Source organism: Lynx canadensis, chromosome D2, assembly GCF_007474595.2.
Source record: "Lynx canadensis isolate LIC74 chromosome D2, mLynCan4.pri.v2, whole genome shotgun sequence".
NCBI lineage: Eukaryota > Metazoa > Chordata > Mammalia > Carnivora > Felidae > Lynx > Lynx canadensis.
The window spans coordinates 5,832,178-5,853,719 of NC_044313.2; the positions used below are offsets into that span (position 1 = coordinate 5,832,178).

The following is a 21,542-nucleotide window of genomic DNA, read 5'->3' on the forward strand; positions in this document are numbered from 1 at the left end:
CCAAAGCCACACGTGTAGCTAGAGATCCTGGGACCTTGTGGTCTGACTCTAGCGACCATCTAGGCTGGGATGGGAGGCGGTGCTGTCTTGGTCAGACTCATTAAGAGTCATAACCAGTGCGGGTCATCAGACATCAACCCCAGATCCCACCCCGGCCCAAGTCCTTTACATACACTGCCCTCAAAGCCTTGATGGCAAGGCTGGGCGAGAGATGTTCGTCTCTGCATTTTATGGCTGGAGAAATTCAGAGAGGCCAAGTAACTCACCTGCTGCAGGTGAGCTGGGGGCTGAGCTGGGCTGCAACTCTGGGTCTAGCTGGCCCCAAGGCCTGTGCTGACTTCAGACTTCTTAACACGAGGCCACATGAGTAGAGCCGGGAGATTTCCTTCTTCATCAGCTTTATTGTCAGCTCATCGTGATGCATCGACCCTGCAGAGAAATCCGTGAGATCTTTCAGGTCTCATATTTGTGCTTCATGGAAAGTGGTCTGTGCGCGTCACCTTGGATGACTATCTGTGTCCCTCAGTAACGGAAGGAGATGGAGGTGTAGCCACGCATCTGCGTTGGAGCTGATGGGGGCTCCGTCGTCACTCAAGGATGAGAGGGGACGCGAGCAGGCTTTGGATGGGTCAGTGGTGGCCCTTGAAAGTCCCATGATCCCCTTGCAAACCTGCCGAGATTAAAAGTGCTCTAGTGTACCATTTTCTCCGTAAAATGCTTGAAATTCTGCGAGTTATTTCAATTGCATTGTAAATTTTTAATAAGCCCTTCTCGTGAGTTGACGAAGACAGCCGCTTCTCCCTCTTCTCTAACTTAGAGAACCTCATCACCAGCACTAGCCGTTGGGGAACCATTCTTCGTAGGCTTTGGAAAAATCACTCCCCCAGAGTATCTGTATTGTGAGGGTGACGTTGTTCCCTGGGCTGCAGAGACTGGACCACGCAGGCTCTTCTTCTCTTCACCCTCCTTCCTGTGTTTGGTATACGTTCCCGACTTAGCAACAGGCACCCAGGCGGGCATCATAATGCTGCTGGGTTGTGATCCTGTTCGGTGCTGCGGAGGAGTGCAGGGCGGCTTTGGTGGACAAGAAAATCCCACAGAGCGGTTCCACAGACTTGTCCACAGCTACCAAGCTCGTTGCTGGTGGGGCAGCTGGAACCCAGGTTCACGATTCTCGGCCCCCTGCCGTGTGCCCTTGGCTCTGATGATATGCTCTGCTCTCAGTGTGGCAGGTGTCTCTGTGGAGGGCTATCCACAGTGTCTTACTTATCCCCACAGTGGTATCACAGGTATTATCCTCAGCCGGTCCGAAGCAGTTTCACTGTCAGCGTCTGGGCCACTCACAGCTCCTTCGAGCACTGTGGTGTTAAAAGATTGGATAAAAGTTCGTCGTACAGTTTCAGCCTTTTCTTAACTCTGGTGGTGCCGGGAACCCCTTACGTGTGTTTTTCTCTCCTGCTGGGTGTAAACTCAGGATGAGGGAGAATGTGAGCGGTCCGAACTTGTTCAATTATTACTGAATCTAGGACTCTAAGCAACAGCATGGAAGAAGGAATCTTGCAGCCTAATTATAAACTAAATTATAATAAAGCCAGAGAGCCTAAGTGGGGGGGATGGAATAAAAGAAGGAAATGTACAAGGTTTCATCACGAGTCAGAATATACTGGATACACCCTTGGCTAGTATATAATACCTGATGGGGTGCCATGAAACCATAGAGTTCTAGATTCCATCATATCCTCTCATTTACTAAAAAGTAGCCGTATTATCTCCTTTTGCCTAGGATTACGGGACAGCCAGTACAGTTCAAATGATCAAATTGCCCTTAAAAATCTTCAGTCTGATGTTATAGAGAAGAAATCTGACTTCACCGAGGTAACATGTTTCTAACTTCTAGACCAGCCAGTAAAATGCAGCCAACTATAAAACGTGATCATGGGCCTACTTATGATGTGTTTGCATTTTATTTAGTTTCGTCAAAACTGAATTAAGGCAGGGGCGCCTGGGTGGCTCCGTCGGTTAAGCATCCGACTTAGGCTCAGGTCATGATCTCACGGTTCGTGAGTTCGAGCCCCACGTCGGGCTCTGTGCTGCCAGCTCGGAGCCTGGAGCCTGCTTTGGATTCTGTCTCTCTCTCTCTCTCTCTCTCTCTCTCTCTCTCTCTCTCTCTCTGCTCCTCCCCCACTCACACTCTGTCTCTCTCAAAAATGAATACATAAATAAAAACATTAAAAAAATTTTAAAGTACGCCGTGTCTATTTAATCAGTCTTTTATAATCTTCACCAACAATTGGTAAATTTGCAGTATCATAGGAGAGTACGGTGATTGAATCTCAATTTTAAACCAAAATTTATCTGCTGGAGAGAGAGAGTGAGAGAGAGAGAATGATGTTGTGCAGCATTTTGAAGGTGGAGAAGAGATAATTGGAAATCTAACAAGCTCTAGTACACATCATTATAACTGCAAAAAGCGTCAGGAATCTGAAATAGGGAGAAAATCAGAGGTCATGTTTATAAAATGGTATGTTTCTGATTCTAGAGAACAAAGAACTCTGTACACAAGGGTTAATGTGACCGATGTATCACAGACCAGGTTCTGGCTAATTGATGGACTCATTCCATCCTTCCCATAATCCTGGGAGGGAGGTATTATTATTATACCATTTTGCAGATGAGGAAACTAAAGTTCTATAGCTCCAGTAGTTGACTTGCCCTGAATCTCCTAGCTCATATGCTGTCTGGCTCCAGGCTTCTGTTCTTCCCTTGCTCTAAAGGGCTGGCCATAAAGGAAGACTCGTTCGAGTTAACACTTTTTTTTTAATGTTTGTTTATTTTTGAGAGCTAGAGAGAGACAGAGAACGAGCAGGGGAGGGGCAGAGAGAGAGAGAGACACAGAATCGAAGCAGGCTCCAGGTTCCGAGCTGTCAGCCCAGAGCCCGACGCGGGGCTCGAACTCACAGACCGCGAGATCATGACCTGAGCGGAAGTCGGACGCTCAACCGACTGAGCCACCCAGGCGCCCCTCCAATTAACACATCTTAAAATATGGACTTTCCTGCCTGAAAGAATCGTCATCCAAAGCGTTAGTTTATAAGGCATCTGTTCTCTTTCATGAGTGGATATTGCTGCCATGAACTTTTGTAATTCTAAGAGGTTGTGGAATTATAAGAATCGATGTCTCATGACACATTAAAGTAACAAGGGTATCTGTGAAAAATATCTTTCCCCCGAAAATGCTTGTCTTTGGTATTCTCCTTTGATTTAATTCTGCCTGTAACGAAACTTGACATTTCCTTCAGAGACCCCAAGCCTGAACTCCCACACAATGGAGAAAGGATGCTACTCTGGCTGTTGAGATCTAGTCATCAATATTGAAAGCCCTTTCTCTGTGGAAGCACCGAGCTCGCTGTCTGAGGATGTAAAGATGCCTGGCTATAATTAATTTGTTCCCGGAAAGCAAGAGCAGGAACCTCAGGTTGCAGGGAGGGAAATGAGGAGGAGGAACGGTGGATCATTGAGAACCATCCCTGAAAGGAGGTACCCAGTTAAGAAGGGCAAGATAATGATCAAGTCGATTGCTACTCTTTTGAAGAAAGATACCAGCTGAAGATCTTTCCCACCTGATGTTCACACTGAGCTGGCAAATTCCAGCATCTGATGCTAAAATTAATCAGTTTGGTTATTAGTGATATAGATCGTTGGCGCTATGTGGTTGGATCCCTATAACGCGCGCGCGCGCGCGCACACACACACACACACACACACACACGGTCGTTATCTGTGACAGAATTCAATAACTCTCAGAAATCACACCTTCTAAGCCTCTGCTTTGGAATGATCTGGACCATCCACTTTGATCAGATCGGTAGCGTGACTTTCAAATTTCCCTCCCAACTTTGAGCTTTTAAAGCCTGTCCCCGTGTGTTTGTCATAAGGGCGGTGTGCGATGATGGAATACTCCCGACGGATGCCCTTCCTTGGTAACTGCCATAAATCTCCGCCTCTCCTCCCGAGCCTGCACAAGATTGATCACTTTCCCTTTCAAAATCCGTCGAAGCTGTAGAAATGATATGCAGGCACTTCTTCAACCAAGTGATTATTTAAAAGGAATGAAATATGGAACAGAGTTTTCTTCTTTTAAAAAAACAACGTGTAAATTTTCCCGATAACAAAAGTAATAGCAGCTCCATGTAGACACTTAGGAAAATATAGAAATACATAAGAAAATATTTATAGATATTTCGCTCCCTTCTTTTTCCCATGCAATTTTTTGTTACATACAACTATAATGTATATCAACTTTTATAGCTCTCTTTTATTACATAGCATTCTATCACAGGCAATTTCCCGTGGCATTTAAATTCTTTGTAATCTTTATTTTTAATTTCTACAGAATACGATGCAGTTGTGCCTGCCATGATTTACTTACCCGATCCCCTTTCAAGCAAGACATTTGGATTCCTTCCAGCTTTTCACTGCTGTATATTACACTGTACCAAGTCCTTTGGTTTCTTGCAAGTGCGTGGAAAGACAGAAGTTTCAGGACGGAAATGGAGAAGACTCCATTTCTTCCATTTATCTTAAAACGGCCTTTCCCTACTGCTACATGCCAGAGAGAACTCATATGTTTGAAAACACTCTTACGTCCCTGACGAAACACCACTGGGTTGACAGAGGACCTGGTGGTGATGATTCTGGATCCACCGAATAGGAGTAAGCATGCTTGCGGCTAGCACGGAGGTGACTGTGGAGTGTATCCGTGCAGATACGGGGCCAAAGAATCCATCTGGAGAGCATAGCGGTAGGCTGCAGAGCAACCCTGGAGAAGGGAAGAATTGTCAAGTGGAGGAAAATATAGATTTCAAAGCCACAGGTTGGATTAGATGCTTATCCTTTGGAGAAATAAATTGCTACAAGAATGGAAGCATCCCCATTCCAGCGGCTCAGGATCCGATGTCTCTGACCATCCGCCACTTATCTCTTTCTTCCTTTGGTTTATGAGATGGTGCCTTTCTTAGCAATATGCCTTACGGCATAAAGTTAAAAGCAGTCAATAAGATGAATAAAACTGGGAAAGCAGTTACCAGCCCTCCAAGATCATGTTTGAAACATTTAAAAGCAATCAATGTCTTAAAGCAGCATTTATGAGAAAGAAAATGCACAGATGCCCGTATTGTGTGAGGATGGTCAGGAAACGGGTGATTTATTACCAGAGCAAGACGCGATACGCAGCTATTCATTCGACCTTGCTCTGACCTTGAACATTCTACTTTAAATGCAAGATTATTTTCTTTTCAAATCAAATCTTACATCAGTTAATCTTATTTTAGATAAAAGATACCTTTTTTTCCCCAAAGCCACGTTCAGTTAACCCAATATAAAGGACAGTGGAGTGGCACCCTGGGATAGCTTCACTGGGAAAGATACTTGATGTGAAAGAAGGGATTGCTTTTCTGAGAAGTTGCCCTGATTTAAAAGCAGTGGGCCAAGTTAGGAGCATCGACTAGCACCTGTGTGTCCTGTCTTTCTTGGTTTCCCAGCCCCGGAAGAAGATCTGGACACAAAGTGGTGTATTGTAGTCTGTTATGAACTGGGTTGTGTCTCCCCCCAGCTCCAAATGCACGCGCCAAAGCCCTAACCCTCAGTGCCTCAGGGCCTGACTGTGTTTGGAGACAGAATCTTTCAGGAGGTAATTTAGGTTCAATGAGGTCATGAGGGTGGGCCTTATCCAATATGATTGATGCCCTTGTAAGAGGAGGATATTTAGGACACTGAAAGGAGAAAATGCAAAGATGTGGTGGGTGGGGGTGCGGGGGAAGAGTCAGAAGGAACCATCCCTGCTGACCCCTTGTCCTCCGACTTCCAGCCTCCAGAACTGGGAGGAAATAGTATTTCTGTTGTTGGAGCCACTCAGACTGTGGTGCTTTGTTACAGCAGTCTGGGTATTTATTTATTCATTATGTTTTTATTTTATTTTTGAGAGAGGGAGAGACAGAGCGTGAGCAGGGGAGGGGCAAAGAGAGAGGGAGACAGAATCTGAAGCAAGCTCCAGGCTCCTCACGGTCAGAGCAGAGCCCGACGGCGGGGCTCGAACTCACAAACTGTGAGACATGACCTGAGCCGAAGTCGGACGTCCACCCGAATGAGCCACCTAGGCACCCCCAACAGCCCGAATTTTTAAGGGGTTGGACCTCAACTTTAATTATTTAATGGAGCTTCATGAGAAAGTAGGATCTGACAGAGAGAACTTCCCATATGAGTCTAGGATGCATATTAATTGGCAAAGAGTATAGTGTTTCGTTTTTAATGTTTCTCAGTCTATCCAATGGGGCTTTTGTCAAAGCTGAGTGTAAACATCTGAAAAAACACAGTAAGATTTAACCAATAATCGCAGTCCTGACAATTGGATTACCTGCTTGGTGTTATCGCCAGTCTGTCAACGCCATGGGGCCAAGAGGTGTCCTCAGCCTGGCAGGTAGTAGATGATCAGTAGATATTTCTGATGAGTTAATAAAGGGTTCGATCGCGACCCTATGTTATAATGACAGACTTTACATCTAAAAAGGTTTCATTCATTCTACATTCCCATTGACAGAACTGCAGTGTACTGGGTACGTAACGGGTTCATTCCGTTTATGTAATTCCAATAAATGTAAACGCCTTCCTCATAAATACCCCCATGCCCCCCTCATTCTTCCATAGGTTTGAGTACCTCAGGTATCCTCTGATTTCTGCTAAATCACAGAAAAAGTCATACCCTGGAGTTAGAGAACATGTTCATATTTTCAGGTGTATACTTTCACATCTGTCATTGTTTTTGATGTCCCAAACTTCCCGGTAAAGTAGAGAAGGCAAACAGACTTTTGTTTGGACTGGACTTCTGTTAGCATTTCTCCCTCAAGAACAGCGGTATGTCGGGCATCGCTCTGACATACCAAGCGATGCCCCAGCTTCAGAATTAAGTTCAAATTCACACCAGTCGTCGTTGTTCTTCCTTCGTCCGTTTGCATTTGGTGGACCCAGAGTCGTAGTTGTGTCTGCCAGGCCCGAGGTAACGAGATGGCGGCTGGTTCTATCCCATCCTCCTGGGCTTCTAGGACCTCCTACAGTGGCACCTGCCACCCCCAGGGTAGCCCCAGGGTGTCCCTCCAGTGTGTGCTCAGGATGGGCCCCAGGAGGTTTGAGTCCTGGCCTTGCATTCCTTTCACCGTATCTGTGGTTAAAAACATAGCTTCTGGGGGCACCTGGGTGGCTCAGTGGGTTAAGCATCCGACTCTGGATTTCAGCTCAGGTCATGATCTCCCAGTTTGTGAGACTGAGCCCTGAGTTCAGCTCTGTACTGACAGTGAGGAGCCTGCTTGGGATTCTCTCTCTCTCTCTCTCTCTCTCTCTCTCTCTCTCTCTCTCTCTGTCACTCTCTCTCTTTCTGCCCCTTCCCTGCTCTTAAAAAAAAAATAAGTAAATAGGGGCACCTGGATGGCTCAGTCGATGGAGCGTCGAACTTAGGCTCAGCTTATGGTCTCGCAGTTCCTGAGTTTGAGCCCCACATCGGGCTCTGTGCTAACAAACAGCTCAGAGCCTGGAGCCTGCTTTGGATTCTGTCTCCCTCTCTCTCTCTCTCCCCCTCTCCCCTGCTCATGCTCTGTCTCTCTCTCAAAAATAAATAAGTGTTAAAAAAAATTAAAAAAAAAATAAGTAAATAGCTTTAAAACAAACCAAAAAATACGTAGCTTCTGGGTCTTACCCCAGAGATCCTGATTCACCTATGTCTAGAGAGGGGGAGGGAAGGGTCCAGAAGTCTGCATTTTTATAAAAAAATGTTTTATGTTTTATTTTTTATATTTGAGAGAGAGAGAGAGAGAGAGAGAGAGACAGAGAGCGAGTAGGGGAGGGGCAGAGAGACAGAGACAGAATCCGAAGCAGGCTCCAGGCTCTGAGCGGTCAGCACAGAGCCCGAACGGGGCTCGAACTCACAAACCATGAGATCATGACCTGAGCCGAAGTCAGATGCTTAACCGACTAAGCCACCCAGGTGCCCCCAGAAGTCTGCATTTTTTTTTATTTTTATTTTTTTCAACATTTATTTATTTTTTGGGACAGAGAGAGACAGAGCATGAACGGGGGAGGGGCAGAGAGAGAGGGAGACACAGAATCGGAAACAGGCTCCAGGCTCTGAGCCATCAGCCCAGAGCCCGACGCGGGGCTCGAACTCACGGACCGCGAGATCGTGACCTGGCTGAAGTCGGACGCTTAACCGACTGCGCCACCCAGGCGCCCCCAGAAGTCTGCATTTTTAAATCCCCCCCCCCCCCCCCCGACCAATACCAGGTGTTTTTTATGCAAGTGGTTACTGGCCCAAACTTTGGGAGACATTGCAATAAAGTATAAAATCAGACCAATACAGCACGCTTTCCAAGTTGAGTATTTGGTTTTTTCCCTCCAGAGACTGTTGTCAGAGGAATTCCTAGTAGGGATGATTATACACTGGGTGGGGTGCACAGGCTCAATTATTATCAGAACTAAGTGTCAAGTGGGAGGGGCTTCGTACCGTGTCAAACCGCATGCAGCAGGCACCGGGGGCCTTGCAATTTTCTTGTATGCAAACTACAGCCATGGAGGGGGCACCGTTGGAAGCAGAGACAGAGGGGTCGTAGAAGCATCTGGCAATGGTTCTCAGCATCCCCTGCCCGCTGGAATCACACTGGAAACTTCAAGAACGCTGATGCCTGGGCCCCACCCCCAGGGATTCTGACGTCACGGTGCGGGGATGCGGCCTGCGCTTGAGGGTTTTTACAAGCTCCCGGGTTGTTGTGGGCAACGTGGGCTGAGAAGCGCTGAGGACGAGGCCGCAGGCAGAGCTCCCATTAGCCATCTGGGAAAAGGTAGCCGTGATATTTTGATTTTTAAGGAACCGAAGTAAATTTTAAGGCGGCTCTGTGTGTTCGTCACCTGTCTGGTGTGGTCTTTTGAATGTCCAACTTCCCATGTATCTTTCACATCGAATCATGGGTAAGGTGCTAGAGATTGCCCTGGGAAACAGGAAAAACAAAAGAAAAAAACCAAGAAAGAGAAGCGGACCGTCTTCCCGCGTCGAACAGTAAGAATGCAATGAGCCCGGGGTGCTAAGATCACACGTGCTGGGCCCCTCGTCAGAAGTCCGGGTGGAGGAAAGCATTACATTAGTTGCATAAATGAGTGTTAATCCTGCTCTGAAGAAAAGGAAGTTTTGTGCTTTCTTATCACATCGTAGGGAAAGAGAAGCATTTTCTGTCATCAAACACAAGGGCTTCCCATCCTTGAAAAGCCTGGCAGTCTCACGGTCTGTTCGTGTTTTTCTTTTTTGTTCTTTAAATGTGTAATCTGAGGGGGGGAGGGGCAGAGAGAGAGGGAGGGAGAGAATCCCAAGGAGGCTCCCCGCGGTCAGCACACGGGCCGACACGGGGCTCGAACTCACGAACCGTGAGGTCATGACCTGAGCCTAAGCCGAGAGTCACACGCTTAGCCCACCGAACCGCCCAGGTGCCCCTCTGTTCGTGTTTTTCAAAGCGTGCTCCCCGGATCAATTACCCCAGGCTCATGGGGGTGTTGGTTAAGCCGCAGATGCCTGGGCCCCGCCCACAGACCCGCACCGTCCGAACCTCCAGAGCCTGGGGAACGTGCAGTTGTAACAGGCCAGGTGATTCTCAGGCGCCTTGGAGCTTGGAAATTGCCGCCTACCTGCTGAGCACCAATTAAGCCTCTAGGCTCCGCACGCGGTGGGAATTGAGTCGTTACCGTATTATTTGGGGTCCTGTGCAGTTCCAGGCAAGGGTTTGTCCTAATCGTGTGGGATAATGAGCGTCAAAATGGGGGCCCGTGACCCTGCAGGCAGTCGCCCACGTAGCTTTCTGCGATGGTTTACGCATACGCATGTTAAAAATAAAACCGGGACGGAAGAGCTTCCTCCGCCTGGTGTTGACCTGGTCAGATGCTTTCTTAAAAATCTCAGCGTGTTGTTTTGGACGTAGATCTGCTGGTAAGGAAGCATGGAACACCTTGATCCCTCTGCTGGACGGAAACCATGCCTGGGCACTGACATGCCCCTGGGCACTGAGATGCGGCAAAGCTCCACCTGTCTGGTTCAGTGCCCCTCCCCTTGCTGATAAGTGATTATCACGGTCGCTGTGTTAGTCTAGGTAACTGCCCAGCTTGGGTGTCTGATTTCTCTTGTTGTGCTCTCTGGGATTTGACCCCCATGATGGCATGCATGGGGAACCACTGAAATGCAGTCTACACTAGTAAAGGCGGAAGATTGTGTTAGGGGGTTAGGGACCCAGGCAGGGAGAGGGCTCCCCGTGGAGGAGGGAGGAGGACTCTCTCACACAAACCGGTGCCCCCAAGTCCCAGCCCTGCTCTAGAACTGGGTCCTGCCTCCCCCATGAGGCTGTGAGCCTCTATTCAGGTGCTCCTGGGCCTGGTGGAGGCAATTATTGAAATTCGAGGATACCCGGGGACACAAACATGGTTAGGTACCCAGCAGAGAAAACCCATTCCCCAGTCAGAAGAATGATTTCCAGAGGGTATAACCATTTCGTAAACGGATCTGGGTGTTCTGCCTTCCTGAGCACGCAGAGGTGGTGTCAGGTGTGTGGGGCAGACGGCCTTGGACGAGAACACGGTTCCGGACGTCCTCTTGGGCCTTGAAAGAGAGTGCGCTGCCTGCGTTGCAATGGACTGCTCGAATAATTGCCGTCTTTTCCCATTTGCAGGAGACTCTGGCATCGCAAAACCCAAAAATGATTTCATCCGTAGTCATTTCACAGCTGACTGACGAGAATAAATCAAAGGCAAACCGGGCGGCGCTGCCCGCGCCCTGCGCGCCCGCTCTGCACGCACGTCCCGCGAAGCCATCTCGGGCGACCCGCAGCGGGGTCTCCATGAGCCGGGCGTTCGCCCTCCTTCCCGGCAAGCGGGCCATCCAGACACCTGCACCGAAGCCGGGACCTGACCCCGAGCTGCCGTCCAGTGAGGAGAAGCCGTGCAGCGGCCCCCAAAGGGGCTTTGCGTCCATCACCATCACGGCCAGGCGCGTGGGCCGCCCAGCCAGCGCCCTGGCGTGGGAGGCCGTGGGGGACCCTCCGTGCACCAAGTGCGCAGCCCAGGGCGCTCTGCTCGGGGACCCCTCTGCTCCGGCCGGGGGTACCTATCCCCGCCCGCACCATGGACCGTTCGCTTGCACGGAGTTCTCCAGAAACTGCTCTGTGGTGACGCTGAAGCTTCCCGAGACCCATCCCCGGCCGTGCGGGGGTCACGAGTGCTGGGTCACCAACGTGGACAACCGAGAGAACGGTTTTCCTCCAGGGGCCCCGCGGTCGGGAAAGAGGCCGCTGGCGTTCAGCTCCTGCATCCATCTCAGGGTGTCTCAGCAGTGTCCGAATTCCATTTACTATCTAGACCGGTCCCTCTCTGTCCCCATCGAGCAACCTCAACTTGCTGGCCCTAAAATGCACAGGTCGGTCCTGTCGCTCCACCTAAACTGTAGTTCACACAGATTGACACCAGATGGAGTAGATGGCACAGAGAACGGAGGGCCAATGAGCAGAGCCTTGAAGCCGGAGCTCACGGAGGGGAACCAGACCCTCCTAGGCCCCCGCTGGAACCCAGGTTTGCACAAAAGTCTCTTGAAGGAGAACCCGTTGCCGGAGCAGGTGCATTTGCGGCCCAGCACCTGTCCCTGGAGTGGCTCACCTCTGTTGGAAAATACAGCCTTCTCGGAGGTGGGAGCCAACCAGGTCACTGGAAGAAAAGGGAAAGAGGATTGCGCAGCTCGACACGCCGGTGATGGTGCCAACCAGCTGTCCATTCACATTCCTGGCTGGAGCTACACAGCAGGTGAGGGACGCTCCCCTCCTCGGGAGGTGGGGCCGCCAAGGACAGATCCCCATCCGTCGGGTAATCTATGCAAGTGCCCTGCCAAGGTGGATAGTGAGTTTCTTCTACGTAACTTATTCCAAAAAGCGCTTCTCAGGAGCATTGCTTTGTCTGCTCGGCTCTCAACCGGCGATTGATGGCTCGGTGTTGATGTCCTCCTTAGATATGCACAGATACTTTTCTAGATTGTAAGAGACCTTCCCTCAGAGTTTTGTTTCCAATGGTAGCGCCACACCCTGCCATGTAACGAGCAGGAGGCGATAGCCCCCAAATGAAGTTAATTTAGGTCCATGATGTTCCCAAACAGGGTGAAGAGGGCAAAGTGCTGTCTGCTCCCCGAGGCTTTTGTCTCTCTGGTCTGAACATCTGAGGGTTTGGAGGCGTCTAGAGGGCTGTACTTCTTGTCTTTCAATCAGATAATTGGTATTTATGGGTTGGTCTTAGAATTCTTGTGTGTGTGTGTGTGTGTGTGTGTGTGTGTGTGTGTGTGTGGTGAGGGGGAGATTAGTAATTCTGGCGCATTTTCAAAAAGAAGCACACTGGGGATTCTACCTGAGAAACAGCAAAAACCGCAGTTTTCTGCTTCCTCGGTTGTGTTTTCTGGGGCAACTCGGCTAGAATTTGTTGCTATTTCTACCACTGCGAAGGCCAGGGAGAATTCCCAAGGACAGCCGCCCTGGGTACCTTTCACCTCTCTTAGGAGATCAGGGAAGAGGAGAGCAGGTCTTAGCCCCAGGCCAGGTTTCGTTCTCTGTTCAAACTTCCAATTTTCAGTTTTACTTTTTGCGAGAGACTCTGATTTATGAATTAGTGACTTTCCACTTGGGGGAAATATTTAAAGATAATAGTAGTAAAATTGGAAATGCAGCATACGCACCATAATTTTATAGTGTAATTTTTGTCCATTAAGGCTTTATTAATTAATAAAAATGGCTGTAAAACATTTTAAGCAATAATGCGCGTAGAAATGGTAAATGATGTAATTAATTTTAACAAGAGTGTATACATTGAATGCTCAGAGATTTTTAAGGCAATTTGACATGGCTTTCAGGTTGATTAGACTATTGAAATGCCTCTGAGTCTGACAGGCTTACTGCAAAAAGTAAATGTAAGGTCTCTCAGTGTTGCAAAACTGGGCCTCAGTTTAGTGTTTTAAGAAATTGTTCAAGTCAACCACTTCCTTTTCCTTGTTGATACAGATTACTGGAAACGTACAATCCACATTGTTATATGCCTGCCACCCCCACGCCAGAGCATATCCTGGTGTTTAGGTTGTGTCTCTTGTGTCTCGTGGTGTGAAATAATCATTCGGATTTATGGCACCTTCGCGAAAGGGTCTTTAAAAATCACTAGAGCAAGGTCTCAAACATTGATTTCAGAATAGAGGAGCACGAACAGAGGAAATCCACCCCCCACCCCGACTTATTTTTGGCTTTGGTGCAGAGAAGATATTTGATTTTGACGTTGTGGAATGGCTGCTCGTGTAACTGATGTTCTTAGGCCAACAGTATGAACGAATTCTACTTCCTGTGGGCCGACTTCCCTCAGAACAACTCCATATCCCAGAGAGTCCACATGCAGGATATGAGTGGCTCTGAATCACGTGGTCTCATTGGATCATTTGAGGAAAGATCTTCACGGAGGCCAGATCACCTTTTTTAGAGTTACTGATCTCGTATTTTCTAGCGCGGGGAATGTAGACAAGCCGCCCTGGCTCTCCGAGCCTGTTTCTGCGTCTGGGGAGCTAGAGAAGAGGGGCATTTGGTGTTCTGGAAGGTCCCCTCTAGCTTGCAAAAAAACCCCTCTGCTCTATTTTCCTGAGGTGAAATCTGTGAGTGAGAGTGTCCTTGTGACTCTGGATCCCTCAGTCATCAAGCTCAGAGCCACAGAACCTTGAGCTCGCCATTCTGGGCACACGCCTCGGATGTGTACACAGGCACACGCGTTCGTTCACACACACGACCCGCCCCGTACTTTCATACTTTCGCACTCAGAACCTAGTTTGCGATGGAGCGTATGCCTTCCCAGGTGCCAAGAATGTGCTTCTTGTCCAGGCTGTTGAAGTTTTGCCTGAGATTTGTAAGCACGACTCATGGGCCGTAACCATCACAGTCTGTCGTGTGCTAAGCTACCCAGCACTTCGAGGGGGAGCTCGCTGACCTTCGTCTTGACAGAGCTCTTCGAGCCTTATGGCAAGTGTTTTCTGACGGGGGCAACGCTCATTAAAACTCCGAGGAGCTGTTTGTATTTCCTGTCCCCCACTGGGATCTTGTCCGGGGCGTTCTCGACGGCCCCCCCGTGGCTCCACTTGCCGTGAGCGGTCTTCATGTTTTCACAGTTACTGAATCTGATTCTTTTTATCTGAAGGATCCCCAAATCCCAGGTGGGCAGCGTCCTCTCGAGCCGCCTTAGTGACATTCAGCCTCAAGGGAGGCACGGCCTGGGAGATTCCGCAAACAGAAGCAAGGCGGCTTCGGTTCCAGTGGTTAGGTCATCAGACAGGAAGTGCTCCAAATTGTATTCTAGAATGAGCCTCCCGGACGCACCCAGAAAGACGGCCAAGATGAGAGAAACTGTGAGACTTGCAGACATTTGATACGGTACAGATAGGCCATGTCTACTGGGGCATCACGTTCTAACAGACAGAGGGGGACCTGTTCTCTTTCTGGCGGCTGGGGGCTTAGGAATGGGTTCCTGCTTTGCCTCTCTCCTCAGTCCCTGTGGGTTTATTCCCTGTATCTCTGCTGTCGGGGCGTCTCCTGCCGGCGCCCGCTAGAGGGACGTGGCACAGCTCCCTGCCCCGCCGTAAGGAAGGCTTCACTGCCACCAGCAGGCCATCCTACCAACAACCACGGCCGGTGCCACGCAGACCCTGGGTGCCAGGCCCTGGCCGACATCTGCCGTGGAATCTTTCAAACCATTCTGTAAAGACAGTATCGCTTTCCCTGTCGCTATCCCTGTTAGGTAGGACCAATGAGTCTTGAAAATAAAATGATAGGCCCAAGTCCACGTGGCCATGAAATGTCAGAGCCGAGAACAGTCCTGGGTACTTGGCCCCGCCCCCTCCCAGCAGCAGCCCGAGGCAGAGGAGTCGGATGGGTGGGGAACCCTCTCAGTGGCAGTCGCCATCTTGCGTTGTCACCGCGAAGGGGATGTTTGAAGACCACTCACGGACATACAGAGTAGTAGTATCTGGTGGCCAGAACCTAACAGGAGAGGGGGCTGCGCAGTTAATTTCTAATCAAATGTAATAAACCACGTCATTTGGTGCAGTGAAAATTTATTGGCTCAGAAGTCCTTCCCAGCCTGAACCCCCCTTCCTCGTGGTGTTCCGCGGGGTCTACAGTGCCGATCTGAGTAGTTGTCTCTTTGCTGGGTGTTGCCTGCCTAAAACAGGATTGACTTTGATCCATAACCTATTGCCGGTTCCATTTTGCGCGTGTGGCCTAGATCTGAAGCTTCCCCCTGTTCCCAAGACATCCGTCGAAGTTTGTTAGATGTTCTTGGAGAAGAGACTTACCAAGGTCCTTTTCTTCACGTGTCCCAGAGGTTGATGCTCTGTGGTGGAGTTTCCGTCTCAGCGTGCCCCGGTCCGTGCTCAGGCTGCTGGTGGCCTTGGTCTGAGACGTCGCCGGTGTTGCTTGGCACCGCTGGTGATCAAAGGTGTGACCGTCTGGAGGGGATTCACTGGAGGGGAGCGACCGGATCCCTGCCGGGTCACAGAGCGAGGGCTGTGCCTCCCACTGTTCTGTTGCCGTAATCTAACACGTGGGTAGCGAGTGGGGTTTAGGGCATGACGAAAGCTCTTCCGTCACTCAGGGAAAATGACAGGCTGTTTGCCGAGAGGCCAGACCTGCCAGGGACATCTGCAACAGGCTCAGCCTCTTCAGTCCCGTGAGCGCTGCGTCCTCGAGGGGCCAGAAGACCTTTGAGGAGCCCTTATTTTACATATGTGATTTTCCTTTAACGATCTAGAGCTGGGGTCTACAGACTCTTTTTGGCAAAGGGCCAGATGGTCTCCACAGCAGCTACTCAGCTCTGCTGTTGTAGATCAGAAGCAGCCACAGACAAGGCATACATACATGAGTGTGGCCGTGTCCTCATAAAACTCTATTTACCAAAACAGGCAGTGGACCAGATTTGGCCCTACTGGCTGTCATTTGCTGACGCCGAATCACTCATCCTCCCAAACAGACTTCACCCTGGTTGCCAGCCTTGCGTGTTGGATCCTTGGGAGACCCAACTCCGAGATGGAGATTGGTGGACGTTCATTAGGGAATGGTCTTGGCATCCGTGGATGGGAAGGGAAAAAAGCAGGAATGGGCAGAGGGAGAAGTCACTCTGGGGTGCAGTTGTAATGAAGGCCTTAGGGAACTCTGAATTTGGGATGGCCCATCATAGCTATTCCGAGTCGAGGCGAGGGGGCTGTGCCTTTATTCCCCCTGGGGAGGGGATGTGACCGTGGGCGAGGCAACTCTGTACCCGCCAACTGCTACAGTCGTGGTGGACTCCCAGCGGCCGGGGTGGGTGGAGGGCATCACGGTGCATGTCGCTCAATCTCCCTTGCCCCTCTGTGACCTCATACTTCTCCAGAACAACTCGGGGATCTCGCACAGCTGGCCCGGGGGCAGTGAGGTGGGGGCGTAGGCTTGGGCGTGGCCCTCAGCCCCTGTCCAAAGAGGACCGGGGAGAACTCGTTTCCCCCCCACCCTTGACGTCTACTCATTCAGCAGATGCAGGCTGGGCACTGCGGGTGTGGGAGCGGCGCCTTGAACCAGGCGGCGGTGGTGGGTGTGCTGAGAGCTGGTCAGGGGTGGGGCTGTTTGGGAGGAAGAGCCCACAGGGTGGCTGATGGTCAGGTGTCGCCATGGCCGGAAGTGCCTGCCCAGCCCTCTGTGGTCTCCAGGGGCTTCTTCCGCCATCTGGATGGGAAGTTTGTCTCCCACTGGCTGGCCCACATTTCTACTGTGACCGCACTCTCTCGTGCTGAAGGAACGTGGTTGAGGACCATGTAAACGGTCTTCGGACCATGTCTTCTTACGTTTTGTGAAGCTATAAAAGAAGAATCGGGTGGAATGAGCTTCTGTGTGTGTGTGTGTGTGTGTGTGTGTGTTTAAGTTTATTCATTTATTATTCCTGAGAGAGAGAGAGAGAGAGAGAGAGCACAAGCGGGGAAGGGGCAGAGAGAGAAAGGGACAGAGTCTGAAGCAGGCTCCAGGCTCTGAGCTGTCGGCACGGGGCCCAACGTGGGGCGTGAACCCGTGAACCGTAAGATTATGACGTGAGCCTGAGTCGGACGCTCAGCCCACTGAGCCACCCCGGAGCCCCTTGTGTTTTGTTTTATTGTTAACAGTAAACTAAGGCAGCCGGTGATCGAGTCAGCTGGCGAATGAGCAGCTAAACTGGGACCTGTGGTATCTAGCGGCAGATGGAGAGAAGGAATTAGCAAACTGCGGCCCGGGGAGGGGTGGGGGGCAAACTCAAACCTCCGCCTGTGTCTGCAAATCAGGTCTCCCTGGGACACAGCCCTGCTTTTTCACCCGCACGCCGTTCCATGGCTCCTTCCTCACTGGACAGCAGAGTTGGACGGTGGGGACAGAGACCCGTGTCCCACCAAGCCTACAGTATTAGCTCTCTGGGCTTTCACGGGAAGAGTATGTCGCTCCCTGCTCAGGGACCAGCTCTCTGGGGGATGCTGGCGGGTCCTTTGCCCCCAAAGCCTCCCATTTCTCACCTGTGGAAGGAGGGAGGTGGACAGATGGCGTCCTGAACTCTTCTCTGCCAGCCTGTTAATTCGTGTATATTGTTCTGGCTGTAGTTTTCTGTCGCGGAAGCTGGTTGGAGAAGTCCAGCTTTCAGGGTAATTCCCAGAATGTAGAAAGGGTGCTCAGAGTCAAAGGGAGGAGCTCTCTCATCCTGGACCTCCGGCGCCCTCATGACTCTGGGTTCTCTGCCACCTTTTCTGACCAGGACCTTCCAGGCTTTCTTTAACTCTTCCAACCCCCACCCCCACCCCCCACCCCCCAGAGATACAAGTGCCACTGAGGTTCAACCTTGGCATCAGGTACTTCTGTGCCACCTGCCCGTGTCAGTGAGTGGTTTGGGCATGCGTCCAGTGCTGGCATCCCCTGCTAGTGCCTGACCAGTGTCCCTCCCTCACCCCCGTGACATTTATTGTGTCAGCCATGGTATCAGGCCCTGGGTGAGGCTATCATTCCACACTGCTGAAACGGAACCTAGGTGTGGTGTCCCGACATGCAGGTTCCAGTCTGGTGGGAAGACAGGCATCCGATTGATACCCCTAAAATACGTGTGTAATTGTAGCTTGTGGTCAGTGCTCTAGGGGGGTGGTGAGGACCACAAGAGATTTTAACAGGGTTGGCTTTGTTCAGAAGAGGGGCGTGAGCAAGGACTTTCTGCTGGAGAGGTTTTTAAGTCGATTCTTGAAGCCTGAGTCGAGGGACCAGCGTGTGCCAAAGCTTTGAATGGTGAGTTGCTGAGAAGGCTGGTGCCCCTGCAACATACCAAGTGGTGCCACGTGAGGCTGGAGACGTGAGCTGGAGCCAGAGTCACGGTCAGGGTGAGGGGCTTAGAGACCAGAATAAGGATTTACGATTTTATCCTAAGTGCAGCGAGAAGCGATGATGTGACGTACGCTTTCGGAAGATTGTCTTGCTTCTCAGAGGCTGAGAGGTGGAAGCAGGTGAGACCATCGCTGGGGAGTAGGTGAGAGCCATCGTGGAGGCTGGGGAGGTGGGAGAAGTCTGGCGGCGGAGCTCACAAGCCTTGAGTACTGGTGAGCTCAGGAGGAGGGAGCCAGAGAGGTGGCAAGGTGGACGTCCAGATTTCTGGCTTGAGCATCTAGAGATGATATTGTTGTTTTCTTTTTTTAATATAGACTATTGCTTTTATTTATTTACTTGTTTTGACAGAGAGAGAGAGAGAGAGAGAGACAGACAGTGGGAGTGGGAGAGGGACAGAGAGGGGGGAGAGAGAGAATCCCAAGCAGGCTCCGCACTGTCGGCGCAGAGCCCGATGCGGGGCTCAAACTCACAGAATCGTGAGATCATGACCTGAGCTGAAACCAAGAGTCAGACGCTTAACCAGCTGAGCCACCCAGGTGCCCCTATAGAGACTATTTTTTAAAGCAGCTTTAGGCTCAGAGCAAATTCGAGAGGAAAGTATAGAGATTTCCCACATATCCTGCATCCCACCTATGCCCAGCCTCACCTGCTATCAACATCCCCACCTGAGTGGTACATTTGTCACAATCGACGAACCTACATTGATATAATCACTCAAAGGCTTTCTTCTAGGGTTTATTCCTGGGGCTGTATGTTCTATGGGTTGCAACGAATGTATAATGGCATGTATCCACCATTATAGTATCCTAGAGAATAGTCTCGCTGCCCTAAAAATCCTCTGTGCTCCACCCGTGCATCTTCCCTCCCCCTAACCCTTGGCAACCGTTGATTTGACCATCTCCACGGTTTTGCCATTTCTGGAATGTTCTATAGTTGGAATCACATAGTATGTAGTCTTTTCAGATTGGCTTCTTTCATTTAGTAATACACATTTAAGATTCCTCTGTGTCTTTTCACGGCTTCATGGCACATTTCTTTAGAGCACTGAATCAGACTCCCTTGTGTGGATGGGCCACAGTTTCCCTACCACCTACTGAAGGACATCTTGGAGGCTTCGAAGTTTTGGCAGTTGTGAACAGAGCTCCTATAAACATCTGGGCACAGGTTTCTGGGTAGACAGGAGTTTTCAGCTGTCCGCCCAGCTGGATAAATACCAGAGGACTGTGATTGCTGGATCCCATGACAAGAGCATGTTTAGTTTTTGTTGGTTTGTTTGCCTTTGCAAGAAGCCTTCCCAGAGTATGTTTCGTTTTGTACAAAGCTGCCGAAACGTCTTCCAAAGTAGCCGTGCTATGTCGCGGTCCCACCAGCCACGACTGAGAGTTTCTGTGGCTCCCCGGGCTGACCAGCATTTGGTGTTGTCAGTGTTCTGGATTTTGGCCATTCTGGTAGGTGTGTTTAGTCGTAGGTCGTTGTGGTTTTTAATTTGCACTTTCCTGATGACAAAGGATATGGAGCCCCTTTCGTAAGCTTATTTGCCGTCTGTGTATCTCCTTTGGTGAGGTGTCTGTTAAGATCTTGGCCCGTTAAAAAAAAAAATTTTTTTAATGTTTATTTTTGAGAGAGAGAAACAGAGCACGAGCAGGGAAGGGGCAGAGAGAGAGGGAGACACAGAATCCGAAGCAGTCTCCAGGCTCCGAGCTGTCATCACAGAGCCTGACGCGGGGCCTGAACTCAAAGACCACGGCATCAGGACCTGAGCCGAACTCAGATACCCATCCGACTGAGCCATGCTGCCTCCGTGAATTTCTATATCCAGATTTATTTTTCTGACCATGAGACGAATACATTATAGGGAACTGAGAATAACAAAAAGCAGAATAAAAAGCTTAATAATCATGGCTAATACTTTGGTGTATTTGTTCCATTGTTTTTTATGCATACTTATTTTCTCTTTGAAATAGTTGAGATTCTGCTATAGATGTAATTTCCCTCTGGGTCTCTGCCACTTAGAACTATATCATAAAAATTTCCTGATATTAACAGTACTTTACAAAGGAAATTTTATTGACTGAAAGGGTGTGTCTTACGGCCATATCATAGTTTTATTTATTTCTTCATTCTTGGCCCTTCAAGTTGTTACTCCGTTTTCACTTTTTGGAATAATATTAATGTGAGCACTTGGTGTATAGGCTTTGCTATGTTATTGTCTTTTGGAAAAAATCCTTTAACTGGAACGTCTGGGTCAGAGATTATCAATCCTTGTGAGGTTCTTGAGGCACGGCACCAAATTAGACTCCGGGAGAGGCCGAGGTGAAAACTTCTTTCCTCAGCGTTGCAGAGGCCTTTGCTGTAGGTGCCTGGCCAGGATGAGGTGTCCATCTGCTGAGCTCTGCAAATTCCAAGATGAAAAAAAACCAGCCTCGTGGTCTGAGCTGGTATTTCTGTGATTGCTGGTAGGTGTTCATTGTTCTTGCTTCTCACCTTGACCTCGGCTGGAGCTGTCTCAGTGCCCCTCCCCCTGTTGCCTTCGGTAGGCCTCAGCAGCCAGACGTTTGGGGCCGGATCATTCTCTGTTGTGGGGGCTGTCTGTGCGTTGTACGGTGTTCAGCAGCGTCCCTGGGTTCTGCAAATAACCCATTTGTTTGTGACCAAAGAAGTATCTCCAGACGTTGCCTGGTGGGGGGAGGGGGGGCGGCGCACGACAGAATCACCCTTGGTTGAGAACCGTTGGCCCAGACCATGCCCAAACCTCGCTACAGCCCACTGTGATTGTGGACCACCCTTCTCAGCAACGCTCCCTGCTCACGAGGCCATGCCACGGTCTCCGTGCATCTTCCCGCCTCATTCTCTCAAGTCTCAGCTCCCAGGACTTTTAGGTCGTTTTCACGTGATGCATTTGCTACATTGTGAGGACCGTTTTCTTCCTCTAGATTGTATGGTCCTTGAGGTCAGGATCCAAGCCTGAGTCTTGGCGTTGACCTCTCCACGACCGGCAGAGAGCCACAGAGTACAGAGCCCTGGCTCAGGACCTGTGTGCTAGGTCCT

General features: G+C 50.0%; 1 protein-coding gene across 1 annotated transcript in view; it reads left to right on the plus strand.

The window, feature by feature from the left end:
• Positions 1–211: 211 nt before the first annotated feature.
• CD2H10orf90 (chromosome D2 C10orf90 homolog) overlaps positions 212–21,542 on the plus strand; it is a 77,537-nt gene continuing 56,206 nt past the window's right edge. Inside the window, exons 1-3 of the mRNA XM_030335470.1 lie at positions 212–275; positions 1,784–1,875; positions 10,749–11,871. Coding sequence (XP_030191330.1) covers positions 212–275; positions 1,784–1,875; positions 10,749–11,871 — 1,279 coding nt within the window. The remainder of the gene's footprint in view (positions 276–1,783; positions 1,876–10,748; positions 11,872–21,542) is intronic.